The 13977-nt window shown below is 56.0% G+C and overlaps 1 protein-coding gene and 1 pseudogene across 4 annotated transcripts in view; both read right to left on the bottom strand.

The window, feature by feature from the left end:
• Window positions 1-13977, bottom strand: part of LOC308605436 (methylosome protein WDR77-like) — a 524245-nt pseudogene that overhangs the window by 226693 nt on the left and 283575 nt on the right. The gene's annotated exons all lie outside the window — the stretch shown is intronic.
• COL16A1 (collagen type XVI alpha 1 chain) overlaps window positions 1-13977 on the bottom strand; it is a 50661-nt gene that overhangs the window by 25883 nt on the left and 10801 nt on the right. For all 3 annotated transcript variants that reach the window (XM_081225277.1, XM_081225279.1, XM_081225278.1), the window contains exons 13-43: window positions 13862-13924; window positions 13551-13592; window positions 13381-13425; window positions 13249-13284; window positions 12811-12873; window positions 12387-12431; window positions 12206-12301; window positions 12019-12057; window positions 11356-11400; window positions 11179-11214; window positions 10606-10716; window positions 10176-10211; window positions 9912-9947; window positions 9726-9836; window positions 9330-9374; window positions 7402-7437; window positions 7235-7279; window positions 6804-6935; window positions 5997-6032; window positions 5664-5771; window positions 5233-5355; window positions 5073-5126; window positions 4819-4860; window positions 4476-4511; window positions 4337-4390; window positions 4082-4150; window positions 2173-2226; window positions 2055-2081; window positions 1294-1353; window positions 1067-1114; window positions 881-934 (exon numbers count right to left, since the gene is read on the bottom strand). In XM_081225277.1, coding sequence (XP_081081403.1) covers window positions 881-934; window positions 1067-1114; window positions 1294-1353; window positions 2055-2081; window positions 2173-2226; window positions 4082-4150; window positions 4337-4390; window positions 4476-4511; window positions 4819-4860; window positions 5073-5126; window positions 5233-5355; window positions 5664-5771; window positions 5997-6032; window positions 6804-6935; window positions 7235-7279; window positions 7402-7437; window positions 9330-9374; window positions 9726-9836; window positions 9912-9947; window positions 10176-10211; window positions 10606-10716; window positions 11179-11214; window positions 11356-11400; window positions 12019-12057; window positions 12206-12301; window positions 12387-12431; window positions 12811-12873; window positions 13249-13284; window positions 13381-13425; window positions 13551-13592; window positions 13862-13924 — 1827 coding nt within the window. The remainder of the gene's footprint in view (window positions 1-880; window positions 935-1066; window positions 1115-1293; window positions 1354-2054; window positions 2082-2172; window positions 2227-4081; window positions 4151-4336; window positions 4391-4475; window positions 4512-4818; window positions 4861-5072; window positions 5127-5232; window positions 5356-5663; window positions 5772-5996; window positions 6033-6803; window positions 6936-7234; window positions 7280-7401; window positions 7438-9329; window positions 9375-9725; window positions 9837-9911; window positions 9948-10175; window positions 10212-10605; window positions 10717-11178; window positions 11215-11355; window positions 11401-12018; window positions 12058-12205; window positions 12302-12386; window positions 12432-12810; window positions 12874-13248; window positions 13285-13380; window positions 13426-13550; window positions 13593-13861; window positions 13925-13977) is intronic.

The raw sequence follows: 13977 nt of genomic DNA, 5'->3' as shown, positions 1-13977 counted from the left end.
CACAAAGCTAACACGTAGCAGAGCTGTGATTCAAAGTCAGGCTGCCTGGTCCTGGAACACACACTCTAATCATGATGCCACAAGGATCTCATCTCCTACTGCTCTCCCCTAACTCCCTGGCCTCCTTTCTATTCTCCAAACACGGCAGGCACGTTCCCACCCCTGGGGCCTTCGTACCTGCTCCCTTGTCTATCTGTCAGGAATACTCTCCTCTGCAGGCTCTCTCCTCATTTTCTTCAAGTCTTTTTATTTTTTCTTTTTCCCTTTTTTTCCTTTAAGTCTTGATTTAAACATCCCCTTCTTTTCAACACTTTTCTCAAATATCTTCCCTGGGCTCCTCCCATTTTCTATCCTCACTCCCTGCTTTAACCTTCTTAACAGGACATATCACTTTCTAACATACTATATTTATTTCTCTTGCTTATCGCCTGTTTCTCTTACTAGAAATGCAAGCTCCCAGAGGGCAGAGATTTCATTCTGTCCACTGCTGTATTGCCAGCACCTAAAACAGTGCCTGGAAAATACTAGGTGTGAAAAAATTTCGTTGCATGAATGAATGTTGAACGCTGCTCCAAAATGTCAAGGATTGTTAGCTGACCCAGGTTCTGGGTTCCTGACAGCTGACCAAGGCCCGAGCTTGACACAGGTGTCAGTGGGGTACCTGGGCTACAACAACAGGGCATTCCTCAAAAAAGGTCTGGGAGTACACACAGCCTGCCCTCAGGGACCAGCGCGCCCTCCGTACCACTCTGGGAAGCGGGAGCACAAGGTGTGAGAAATGACACATACAAGCGTTGGGGCAGGGGAGCGGCACACTTGGGGTCCAGCACAGAGCATGCGCCCTGTTGCCTTGACCCCCTCTTCTCTTCTCCCTCTTTACCTGAAGCCCAGGCATTCCAGGGGGGCCTGGTGGTCCAGGAATACCCGGAGGACCCTGAAGGAGAGAAGAAACCGTCAGACCCAGAAGAAAGTTCTGCCCCATCGCTGGGGGTGCCGGCGTTAGGATGGGCAAGCCTCGGGGCGCTGGCGGACAAGAGGAGAGACAGAGGAGACAAGCGACACACACCTGCGGGCCCGGCTGCCAGGAGCTGCCCATCCAAAGTCCCGGAGCACCCTGGGTGGGAGTGGGGATCGCAAAAGAAGGGGAGAGGTTATAGGCAACGTCCACCCCAAGCACAGCGCTGCGTGGGGACGCAGTTGGCTGGGGAGCAGGGGGCCTGTGCGTCTTGGGCACAAGGCCGGAAGCCAGGCCTCACCCCCAGGCCGGGGGGGAAGGCTCTCGGCACCACTTACCGGCATGCCAGAGAAGATGGGGTCCCCTCGGGAGGGGCAGGAGCACTCCCCTGGCTCACCCTGAAAAGAAAAGAGCCTTTGTCAGCAGGGGGCAAGGATGGAGGACCCTCTGTTAATCAACAGCTGGGAGGCAGGGCAGGCTCTAGAGATGGAGAGGGCGGGATTTAAATCCAGGATCGGCCTCTTTCGACTGTACCCTTGGGTAATCTGTTTAACCTCTCTGAACCTCAGTCTCCTCATCTATAAAATGGGGATAATAATACCAAATGCATAGACTGTCATGAGGATGGAATGGATGAATGTATATAGAGTTCCTGCCATGTGCCAAGCACTCAGCCATCAACAGCTCTTGGTGTTACTGAATTTTTAGCTTCATCATTGTCTGCTGCTGCATAAGTATTCAGCCCCATTCCCCTTGGCCCAGCCTGGCTTCCATGCCCTTCTCTCCTGGCCCCTCATATCCCTGTCCTCTCACTAGTCCTTCTGAACTCAGCTCCTTCCCCTGTCTTGTAACTCAGCGTCCATCTGAAAATGCAGCTTCCCCCGATGGGGGCCTTAGAGCTCTCTGGGTCTCCTGGGATCCTGGTTGAGCCCTGGGCCAGCAACAAGGGAGCTAGTGGGTGGCAAGGAGACCAGGATGACTCCTCAGCACCCATCCTTCAGTCCAGGGCTACAGCCAAGTGCAGAGGGTCCCCTGGGTGGCGGAGCTCCAGGGGCTGCTAATTTCCCCAGAGTATTGGTCACAGGTTCCTGGGACTTACCTTTTCTCCCTGCGCTCCCTTTTCACCCTGCGGGGAAGAAACACAGGGGGATGAGTAGATAGGGGTGTGGAGAAAGGGGCAGCTGTGGCTTCCTGCTGCCCCATGACACGGTACTCACCAGCATCCCTCTGGCTCCTGGAAGTCCAGTCTGTCCTTGCTGCCCATCAGGGCCCTGAAGGGAGAGAGCCCAGGGTCAGTGGGCGAGGCTGGACAGCAGCCAGCAGGGGAGGGTGATAGGACAAACAGAAGCAGCGCCAGGCTCCCCTGAAACCCACACCCCAGTGCCTATGTCCTAGAATAGGAGACTGAGGCCCAAGAGACAAGGCGAGGAGGAAGGAGGAAGAACACTGGCATTTCCCGAGCACTTTCTGGGTGTCAGACACTGGGCCAAGCACCTGTCAGGGAACACTGGATGGAATCCCCACTCCCAGCCCTGCAGGATGGTATTGTTCCATTATACAGGTGAGGAAACAGAGGCTTAAAGACATTTTGTAATAGACCCAACAGCACGGCTGCACCCAGGTCTGTGCGGCCCAAAGTCCCTGCTCTGTCCTCTTACCCTTTAGTGTTTGACACAATTCTCTCCATCATAAAAGTTCTCTCAGTTGATTTAAGGAGGAGACAGGAATTTCAGCCCCGATTTGTCAACAGGGAATTGAAGGCCCTGAGAGGCTGTCACTGGCCTAGTGAGTGCGGCGCCAGAATTGGGAAACCTCCCGGATGGGATTCAACTTGAGGGAAGACCGTCTGGAGAAGTCAGCAGGGCTTTCTGACGGCTGCTGTCCTGCGGGACAGGCCACCTTCGCACGTGGGACTCAAAGCTCCCTGAGGACCACGGTCGCCTTCACCTTCACCTCTGCCTTTACCGGGAGCTCCCTGGGACAGGCGGGGACCCTGACTACCCAGCTGTGCTAGGCAACCACACGGACGGTGGGGACTTGGGCAAGGCTGCAGCCCCTCTGGGCTTCAGCGCACCCTCAGGAGGAATCCATCTGTGATCCCCAAACTGGGTCTGGAATTTCTCTAGGGATCCATAACGACAGAAAAGATACAGTTCACGGGCTATTTTCAACATTACCAAAAAGCCTAGGAAAAATTATACATCTGCCCACAACCTGGCATGGCACAGGCTGGCTGAAAGGTAGCATTTCTTTGATTTAGGCTAGAATTATATCACCTTAAAAAATTCTTGTGGGTTCATGTGGAGTCGAAGCTAGCTATTATATAGGTCTTTGATGAATAAAAATGAGGAAATGCGTATATTATTACCTAATCTATGCAATTTGTTCAACAGACACATCTTTCAGAACATGGGAATCACTGGTGGGACAGCAATAAAGGGAGGTCCTTGAGGGTAACAAGGTTGAAAGTGTTCCTGGTCTAGATAGATCTGTGCGGGCTAGTACGGTAGCCAATAGCCACATGCGGCTACTTAAATTTAAAATAATTAAAATTAAATCTAAAGTTTAGTTCTTCAGTCACACTAGCTACATTCTGAGTGCTCAACAGCCATGTGGGGCTGCTGGCCACATCTCAGGCAGGGCAGAGAGTTCTATTGGGCAGCACTGTTTTAGATGATCCCGAATGACTCCAAGGTTTGAAGTGGAGGGTGGCAGGCAGAACATATGGGCTTTGAGTCAGACAGACCTGGGTTCAAGTCCCGGCTCTGTCTCCTCACTCTCTGGCCTTCAGTTTCCTCATCTGTGAAATGGGGATAATCATAGCCGTTCCCTTACGGGGCTGTTGTGAGGATTAAGTGAATCTCTGTTTGTTTAGAGCTTAGTACAGGGCCTCAGCACCGTCACTGCTCAAAAACTAGTGGTGTTCAAAACTATCATTCTTCAGGGGCTCCCCGCAAACAGGGCGGTCTTCCTTCTCCCAGGCCGGGACAGGCTGAGGCCTCTCTCCTCCCATCCCCCATGCTGCTGGGACGGGCAGGGTCAGCCCCGTGCCCTCTTCCTGGAGGCAACGCCCTTGGTCCAAGCAACATCCCCAGTGTGGAGCGCGGGGTGGGGGTGGGGCCTTACCGGAGGCCCAGAGACACTGGCACCAGCAGGTCCCACAGGCCCAGTGGCTCCTTTCACCCCTGGAGATCCCTGTAGAAGAGAGGGTACAAAGGTTGCAGGGCCAGAGTTTGAAGCTAGCTACAATCCAGCAGGTGAGACCAGGCCTTCCTTGGGCAGCCCTCTGACGAACATCCCTCAGCTCCCATGTCCCCCGTGCCCACTGCCAGGACATTCCGAAGTGTTATAAGTCTAGAGCCCAAGCAGGCAGAGGCTCACCTTGGCACCCTTCTCTCCAGCAGGGCCAGGTGGCCCCCGAGGTCCCAGAAGCCCCTGCAGATGGAAGTACACTTAGTTATCTCTATCCTAGAGTGGCCCCTTCGCCTGCCCGTCTCCTCCAGGCCCGAGGCAGACGTACCTGAATGCCAGGCAAACCCTGGGCTCCAGGCTCCCCCTGCAAGTCAGAAAAGGCAGACTGGGCCACAGCTGCCCAAGCCAACCTGCCCCGCCGGCAGACCTGGTCTGGGGTGGGGTGTCTCCCAGCCCAAACTCAGGAGAGCTCCCCAAGGAGACTCTGAGGGTCAGAGAGGGGCAGGGGGTCAAAACCAAAGTCCCCAACAGAAACAACCGCAGGCCAGGGCTGTGCCCTTGAGCATCTGGGGGCAGGCAGAGCTCTGAGGTTTGGGGGGCAGGTGGGAGTGAGCAGCTGGGTAAGGGAAGTGCTGGGAGGCAAGCAGGCAAACGTAAGGCTGGAGACTCACCTGAGGCCCCTGGACTCCCACTCCTGGAGGCCCTGGCTCTCCCTGAAGAGGCAGGACAAGCTTGCGCTTGAGATTCCCCACTCATCCTTCTCCCCTGTCCCAGCCCCTCCTCCTGGACCTCCTCCACCTCCGCCCCCTCCCTGCTCTGCAGCTGATCTCCATTCTCCCCTCCAGGCCCACCGTCCCCACGCATCTCCGCATCCGCACCCTCACCCACACGGGGCTGGAGCCCAGGCCCTCACACTCACACACACCTGTATGCCCTTCAGTCCTGGGGGTCCTTGAACTCCTGGTAGACCAGGCTGGCCCTAAAAGACACAGGTGAGCCATGGGTCCCTCAGGGGAAAGGGGGCAGGAGGGAGAGAAGGAAAGCCCAGGGAGGGAAGGACAAGAGGGCAGGTAGCCAGAACTCACCGGTTTACCAGGCCGGCCCACGCCTTCTGGCCCCGGATCTCCTTTCAGACCTGGCTTCCCAGGAAGTCCTGCCCTGTCGGTCAACGCCCCCTGCAGGCTGGGGCAGGCAGTGCAGCCATCACCCTGGTCAGAGAGGGGCACAGCCAGGAAGGAGCTTGTGAGCCAGGCCTGGCAGCCAAGCCGGGAGGAGACATCGGAAAGGGGATCCTTGTGCCCTTCTGAAAGCTCTGCCCCTCCTCAGCCTGGGATATCAAAATCAGCCCCTGACACGCCTAGCTCTCCTTCCTGCCTCGGAGAATAGCCGAGGCGCCTCCACCCAATGATTCTGGCATCCCCTGAGGCTCACAGCCTGACCCCAAGTCCTTCCCCTCACTAGCTCTCAGCCTAATCTCTTTCTGCTCATGCAAAAAACTGCCCCCTGCCTGACTGACCTTTTCTCCTTTTGGCCCTGCAGGGCCCCGAACCCCAGGATCTCCTGACAGTCCCGGCCGCCCCATGGTGCCCGGTGTTCCAGGATCTCCAGGATTCCCAGCATCGCCCTGTAAGGAGTAGGGTTCAAAGAGGGCAGGGGTGATCCAGCTGGAGTAGGGTTCAAGGAGGGCAGGGCACGGTGCCCTCTTGGGACCTGCAGGCACTCAGAGCCCCTCACTGGGGCTGGGGGCTGGGCAGGGAGTGGAGAGTGGGCACAGGGCAATCAGGAATAGGAGGTGGGGAGGGCATCTGAGAGGAGGTGGTGCCCACCCGTGCCCGCCAAGCTATCTTACCTTCTGCCCTTTCAATCCATGCTCTCCAGCTTTGCCCTGAGGAGAAAGTACTTCCAGCACCCATTCACTCACACTAGACACCCTTAAGTGTCTGGCAGTGGGTTAGACTCCGGGAATATACAATATACAAGACAGGTCAAAATCTCTGCTCTCATTCTAGTGAAGCGATCTTCAAGAGAAGAGACTTGAGCCAGGCTCCCTGCCTGGGTGATCCTGGGCAAGTTACTTAAACTCTTTGTGCCTCGGTTTCTTTATCCATCAAATGGGGACAATAAAAAGAGCACAGGCTTCTCCCTCGTAGGGTTCCTGTGAGATGAGACAAGCTGATATACATGAAACAGTGCATGGCTCACGATGTACACTATGTCAGCATTCACTGCTATTAGTAAGGCAGTAACAATAATAATCGCCACAGTGGTAATTATCATTTCTTGAATGCCTATTGTGTGCTGTTAAGTTCTTCACACACATCGTTCCCAGGCTTTACAACAACACCATGCATAGGAAACAGAGGCACAGAGAGGGGAAGTAACTGGCTCAAGCCAAAGGGCTAGTAAAAGGCAGATCTGGACTTCGAACCCAGGTCTGTCTGGTTCCAGGTTGGTGGTCTTTCTGCACAGCCGGCCATGCTGTGTCCCAGGACGAAGGGTGGAGGCCTGTGAGGCCAGCTCCCTCTGGGGACAGAGGTACTGACCCCTCCACACACTCTCACCTACTCCCCACTGCACAGGGAGCCTAGAGACCCAGGCAGCCCCTGTCCCCCTCAAGCCCTGCCTGTATCCCACCTCCACAGGCCCCAGAACTCACCTGTTTTCCTGGCAGGCCAAAGCCTGGATGCCCAGGCTCCCCCTTCTCTCCGGGAGGCCCAGGCAAGGCCACCACGTGGCTGTCCCCATCCTGGTGCTTGGACAGGGCTGTGCATGACTCACAAGGCTCCCCCTGCCAAGCAAGGACACAGAGTTGGGGGACCCCAGGCAGATCTGGAATCTGGGGCTGGGGAATGTAGCCTGGCCTGACATAGCACCTGTGCTTGCCAAGGGATATCTCAGGAGACATTGTGGGAAAACAGGTAAGAAACGAAGGTGGGGGCCAAGGCCTCAGGGGTCCTGACCTCATGCTAAGGAATCAGATGTTACCCTCAGGCAGTGGGGAGCCTCGGAGGGTTTGAAGTAGAGCAGGATAAGCGTGTGTTTGGGAAGCGGGCACTGGCTGCGGCGCAGGGAACGTCTTCAACTCACCTTCTCCCCCTTGATGCCTGTGGGTCCCACTGGCCCTGGAGGTCCCTGTGTGATAAGAAGCCGTGTGTGAGGCCCAGCATCTGCCTGGGCCGTGCTGGGGCCTCTCATCTCCCCGCGTCCCACCTTGTCCTTCTCCCCAGAGCTGTTGCCATCCAAAGCTCACTTACCAGACTGCCGGCTGGCCCTGCCTCCCCGAAATTACCCTGAGAACAAAGCAGAGAACACAGGGTCAAAGTGCGGAGGCCACTCTAGGTCATTCCCAAACCCCAAACTACACAAATAACCCCTTGGGACCCCCAACTACCCCCCTCATTTCCTGGCTAGGGAAACTGAGACCCAGAGAGGGAAAGGGATTTCCCCAAGGTCCCCAGGGGAGTCTGTGGCAAGCCTGTTTCTGTCCCCAGCCTCACTCTGCAGATTCCCAGCCCCACCCTCAGCTCTGGCCCAGCACACAAAGATCACGAGTTCATTTATCCAACAGTCACTCGCTGGATGCCTGTACACAATGTGCACTCAGCGAGGTGCCGGTAGGTAGCAGTGAACAGCACAGACAAACACACTTGTGGAGCTTACACCCTTGTAGGGACACCAAGAACTTTTAAATAATTTTAACTGAATAGCGATGAGTGCTGTGAAGGAAATAAACAGGGTGATGAAACAAAGTAGGCGGGGGAGGCCGTTTTAGGCAGGATGGTCAGAGAAATGTTAGCCACAATTATTATCAGAAAGACGAGACAAAGGCCAGCCAATGAAAGAATAGGGGGAGGTAGAGAGGAAAAACCTTCTAGACAGTGGGAGTCACAAGTACAAAATCTAAGAGGTGGGAACATTCTTGACATATTCCAGAAAGTAAGGAGGGCAGCACATCTAAGGCACAGGAAGTGGGGAGAGGAAAACCAGATGAACCTTCAAGGCCGACAGGGCCAGGTGTCCAGGGTCTTGTTAGGCATAGAAGGCCTTCAGTACAAAGTCGAGTCATGGAAGGATTTTAAGCAAGGAAATAATGTAACCTGAGGTTTTTATTTGTTTTGTTTTGTTCTTTTCTTTTCTTTTTTAAAAAAGCCCCATTAGCTACTGGACGAAAAAGTTTAAGAGCTGCAGTGGCCACAGGCAGCCCAGCTAAGGGGCTGCCGCCATCATCCCAGGGAGAGATGATGGGACCCAGACGAAGTGGTGGTCGTGGAGGTGAGCAAAGCAGGTAGAGTTGAGAGAGGTGCTGTGGCAGAACTGTCAAATGGAGATGATGTGGAGATGGGAGGAATCAAGGATGCTGCACCGTTTGGGGTTTGAGGAGGTTTGAGGAACTGGGTATATGCCATTTACAGAGATGGGGGGACCGTAAGAGGAAACAAGTGTGGGGCGGGGGCACAAAGCTGCATTTGAGAAATGGCAGGCGCGGTTTGCTTGGTAGAGCGGAGTCTGAATGTATATTCCAGTGTTTCTCACACCTGAACACTCGTATACCCACAGGACCCCTCATTTGAGTAACATTGCATTATTAGTTCCATACTGTCATTTGTCTCCAATGCAACCACAAATACAAATGTTCACATGGCACTGAAATTGAGTAACCCAGCCGAGTAGGGAAGATGACCAACTCTGGAGCCACATTCCCTGGGCTCAAATCCCAGGTCTGCACCCAAACACCCATGTGACTTTGAGCAATTTACTTGGCCTTTCTGGATTTCCGTTTCCTCATCCATAAAATGGGAATAATGGAGTACCTAACCCATGAGGTTTTGGGAGGAGGAAACAAGTCAATACACCTATAAGCCCTTGGAATGCTGCTCGGCACAAAGTAAGTGGTAAAGAAGGGTTATTATTATTTTATTATAAGGTAGCCTTGAATGTACTTAATTGTCTTGGATTATCAGTAAATTAAAAATACAACACTAAGGAACTTTCTTGGAGAACATGCGGGCTCTCAGAAATCAATTCTTTGACTCCAGTCTCCAAAACACTGATGAATTTCTTTCTCTGTGGATTTACAGTTTGATCTCTCGTCTATGTTGTCCCTATTCCCCGTCCAGGGGCCCCCTCCCCTGCCTCCTGGCCAAGAAGACCCCGGTGTTCCTGACATCTAACCAGGTCTCACCTTCTCTCCTTTCAGCCCTGTTGGCCCTGGAGCCCCAACTTTCCCCTGAAAAACAATCAAGTCACAGTCACTGCATCTCCCCACTCCCATCCCTCCAAGACTCCATGGGTCCCAGTGGCCACCCAGAAGGAGAAAGGCCAGCTCAGAATTACAAATCCCACAACCCTGCAGGTAGCTGGACAACTACCTCTGTTATACAGATGGGCACTCAGAGGTTCTAAGAGGGAGTACCAGGGCAGTGCAAGGGTGGAGGGAGACACCGGGCTACAGGTCCGGAGAACCTGCCTCAGGGCCTCCCTCCTGGTCTCTGCCTTGAGACCCAGAGCCTAAGGAGCCAGGGAGGCCACCAGTGTGGCAAAGATGGGCTGGCCTGGCTAGGAGGAAGCAGTCACTCACCGGAAGGCCAGGCAACCCGAGGCCAGGAGGGCCCACATCTCCTTTGGGCCCTATAGAGGGCCCACGATGTTGCGCTGCTATGGCTGAGCTGCAGGACAAGCAGGACTCCCCCTGGGGAAGGAAGAGAAGGGATCAGAAAGGCTCCCAGTAGTCAGAAGGGGTCAGCCAGAGAACAGCGTCCCTCACCTTTTCTCCTTTGAGGCCTTGGATGCCAGGGTCACCCTGCAGGGAGAAAAGGTTTATGGGCTGAGAGACTGGGTATGTTGGGGCACCCCAAATTTCCTAGCCATATATGAGGACAGCAATGTCACACACCACAAACCCTTCAAACACCCAGGGGTCCCAGGGGATTCAAGGTCAGCACCCCAGAGCTGGGGCTCATCAACCCATGTGACAGATGGAAGAAATGAGGCCAGGCTAAGCTACCCCGCCAGAAGTGCCGGTACATACCCGATCACCCTTTTGTCCAACAGCTCCCAGGCCCTCCTGAAAAAAAGGGTCTGTGAGGGAGTGGGGTACAGAGTCCAGCCCAGGACCATAACCCAGCCCTGCCCGCTCCTTTCCTCCACCTCCAACCCATACCCAATCCCAGGAGGAGGGCACAATCTCACTCACTGTAAGGGTTGGCTCCACCCCAGCTTGCCCAAAAGGCATCTTAAGCTTTGGCTGGGAGAACCCCGGTTGGTTGCCATGGAGACCTGGGGTGGCCTTATAGCCTAGCCCTAAACTCTATGGTTCAGCCCCCACCCCCCATGGAGCTAAGAGCCTAGACTCTCTGCCCACAGTGTCTCTATGGCCATGAGAAGTTTCCAGCCCCTCTCCATGATTATGCCCCCTGGTTTTTTGGTGGAGTCCCGCAAGGGCCACCCTGGGCACTCACCCTGGCTGGTGCAGGATCACCCGGTTCTCCCTTGGGCCCTGGCTTTCCAGGGAGCCCCACAAAGTTCTGGAACCCTTCAGGCAGCGTTGGACACACTTCGCAGGGGTCACCCTAGCAGAAGGGAGAGAGCATGAGTGGACAAGTTGGGGCTAAGACCCTGGGGAAGGCAAGGAGCTCTAGGCATGGGGTGGGCCAGGGCAAAGTGGACAGCAGGAACACTGAGGGGGCTTTCCGTTCAACTACATCCTCAAAAAAAAAAAAAAAAAAAAAAACTACATCCTCAAACAAGGCATAAAAAATCACTGTGTCCCATTTAGAGGTGTGGCAACTTGGGCAAAGGGAAAAGCTCATTGACTTGCTGTGTTCATGTGCGTGGTCAAGGTGGGATTTGAACCTGTCTGTGTAACTCCAAAGCCAGGCCCTTTAGTAATCACACTCACATCATGGGAACAAAGAAGGGGTGGGGGTCCCCCAGGGAGGGTCCCAGGCCCAGCGCCCTTGATGCTCAGTGTCACCTTCAGAGAAGGGCTTGCCTCCCCACCCCAACCTGGGGTAACCAAGCCTGGGACTCACCTTCTCTCCCCTCAGCCCTGGAACCCCTGGCTTCCCCTGTTGGAGAAGCAGTGAACGTTAGTGCCACAGCAGAGAGGGACCGAGGACCTAGCCCCTCTCTCTCTGGAGGCCTTGGTAGATGAGACCTGGGTGTGGTGGGCAGTGGCTCCCCTCCCCCACCAGATTGGGGTCACTCACAGGTTTCCCACCAGGACCTTCCTTTCCCGGCACTCCGGAGCTGCCCTGTGGTCAGAAGAAGAGTTAAGGGGGAGGCTTCTGGCCGTGACCTCAGCCCATGCACCCCTTTGCCATCCAGTTCCCTCTCTGGACGGCAGGACAATCTCGCCAAATCTCCCATCTCCTCTCGGTTGGTTTTGTCAACAAACACTCCCTTCCTGTTGCCTGTCCTTCTCCATGTCTAACCTGAGTCCTGGTTGCAAAGGAAGGGAGAACATGAGGCCTCCATGTGCCCCTTCCCCGGTGCAGCACGTTTGGAGGTGACACGGGTGACCCCAGAGGAACCACAGCAGAAAGACATTTCCAGGGTTTTCTGCTTGTCAAGGCGTAAGGCCCTAAAATGAGCTTGGGCCCTCCAATTAGGCCACACCGGTCATTACCAGACTTAGGCCTCCCCGTCCCTGTGCCTGCAACCCACGCCGAGGCTCCGAACTCGGCAAGCACTGGGATGGGGACACTGCCCACTGCGGGGCTCAGCCCCCTAGCCCCTTCCCCAACATGCCGGCCACCTCCCTCCTCCCCGCTGCTGTCCCAGCTGCCCCGGCCACCCCGGCCCCACTCTCCTCTCCCCTCCCGCTAAGCAGGGGGCCTCCCGCATGTGTCCCTGCTTCTGCTTGTGCTTACCTTGTCTCCCTTGGGGCCTGGAGGGCCACCTGGGTCCCCCTGAGGACAGAAACAGGGTCAGGCAGGGGCTTCCCAGGGCCCTTCCCCCAACCAGGCCCCCTGGGACCAAGCCTTACCTCCCCACCCCTGGCCAGGAGGGAGAAGGGTCTCTGAGGAAAAGAGGACAGGAGGGGCAAGGGGTACTCACCGGGGTCCCAGGAAGTCCTATCCCAGCGGGCCCAGGGAGGCCAGGGGGTCCAGGCTCTCCCGCCAGCCCCTCAGGCCCAACAAAGCCAGGGTCTCCCTGGCGCAGACATAAGGTGGGTATGAGAGAGCCACCGCCTCAGCCCCATCACCCACTCTTCACCCCTCAGACGCCCACAACTCACCTTCTGCCCTTTGGGCCCCATGACACAGATCTCTCCTGGCCGGCCCTGTGGGCAGGGGGAGGGTCTAAGGATGGCTGAGGCCTGGCACCTCCCGGGGACAGCAGCCCCACTGGGACGTGTAAATACCCAGCTGCCCACCCTCCCTGTCCTGTCCTGTCCCAAAGCCTGACTTCACCCAGTGCCCCGAGGTCACTAGATGTCAATGTCAGGACATTGGAGGTCAGGGGCTCCTAGGCTGGGAGTCAGGATGCCCAGGGTCAGGCCCTTTTCTGCCCCCTCCTGGGGCACAGTTCTCCCCTCCCTGGGTCTCTGTTCTGTCTGAGCAGAATAGTGGGTTAGATTAGGAAGCTTATACTCCAGCATTTCAGGATCACGTGCTGAGGGGTGTGGGGATCGTGCTGAGGAAGGGTCCCAAGAACCGTACATCTCGGCCTGGCTTTCCTGACGAGCCCTTGATGCCTCCGTCTCCCTTCTCGCCTTTCTGGCCCTGAGGAAGGAAGAGGCAAAGTGACTGGGGCTGAGAGAAGGGGCTGGAAGAGCCAGGACAGCTCCATCTGGGGAGGGAAAACTGCTTTCTAGATCCGTGGTCTCAGCCTTCCTAGAGATTAAATGGCTTCACAGGAGGGGAGACAACAGGAAGAACTGCCACCAGCCAGGCCACTCGCTCAGGGAGTCTGTGGCTTTTCTCTCCAGGTCTGGCAGGAATCTGGACAAGGCAGGAGGACCGGGAGGCTTCGGGAGTACTACCAACTCTGGGCCCAGTGACACCATCCCCTAGGATGACTTTGGACACCTCCCTCCTCCTGTCTGTAGGGTTCGCAGACCTCCCTGGCACCCACCCCTCAAAATCCTGGCCCATTACCTTCTGGCCTGTGGAGCCGGGGAGTCCTGAGGGTCCCTGAGATAAGGAGGGGACACAAAAGAGAGGTGAGGAGAGGAAGTGGAGGCTGGCCAGGACCCCGCTGCCCTGCCCTGTCTCTGGTCCCACACTCACCAAGGCTCCCGACTCCCCCTTCTCTCCCTTTGGGCCTTCTGTACACTGAACAGGGAGATAAGGTGTTGAGAGGGGCCCAGGGTCACCCCCATGGGCTCTGAGGGCACAGCCCCTTCCTCAGGGGCTGACCCCATATTGGCCCTAAAGCAGGCCTCTCCTCCAGGCCTTACCTGAAGCGGGGCGTCCGGGGAGATTCGAACACAGTCATTGCCCTAGAGGTAGGGAGCAAGGGATCAGCCTCCTAGGGGAGCCATCCTAGACCTGTTTTGAGGAGGATGGGCCCAAGAATCCCATAGTCGCAGGTGCCCGTAGAAGATACAGGTTTCCACACACTAACCCCTAGAGAGACCCTGGCCCTCATCCCCTGTTTGGACCAGGCTGCAGTTTTCCATCTGAGATGACAGGATGATGGCTCACATTCCGGCCCAACCCCAGGGTACAGGTGGGAACGTCCTGCCGTGGGCATGGCCGGGGCACTTACCCGGGCTCCCTTTTCTCCCTTGGGTCCTGATGGACCAGGCAGGCCCAGGTCACCATTCCCTCTCTGTGGATGAGACCAAAACAAGGGCTGGGACCAGAGGAGCACATGAGAGCCTT

This window comes from Mesoplodon bidens (genome assembly GCF_964165515.1).
Source record: "Mesoplodon bidens genome assembly, chromosome: 2".
NCBI classification, from domain to species: Eukaryota; Metazoa; Chordata; class Mammalia; order Artiodactyla; family Ziphiidae; genus Mesoplodon; species Mesoplodon bidens.
The sequence above is the reverse complement of the archived record's forward strand: the minus strand, read 5'-3'. Positions and strand labels throughout refer to the sequence as shown.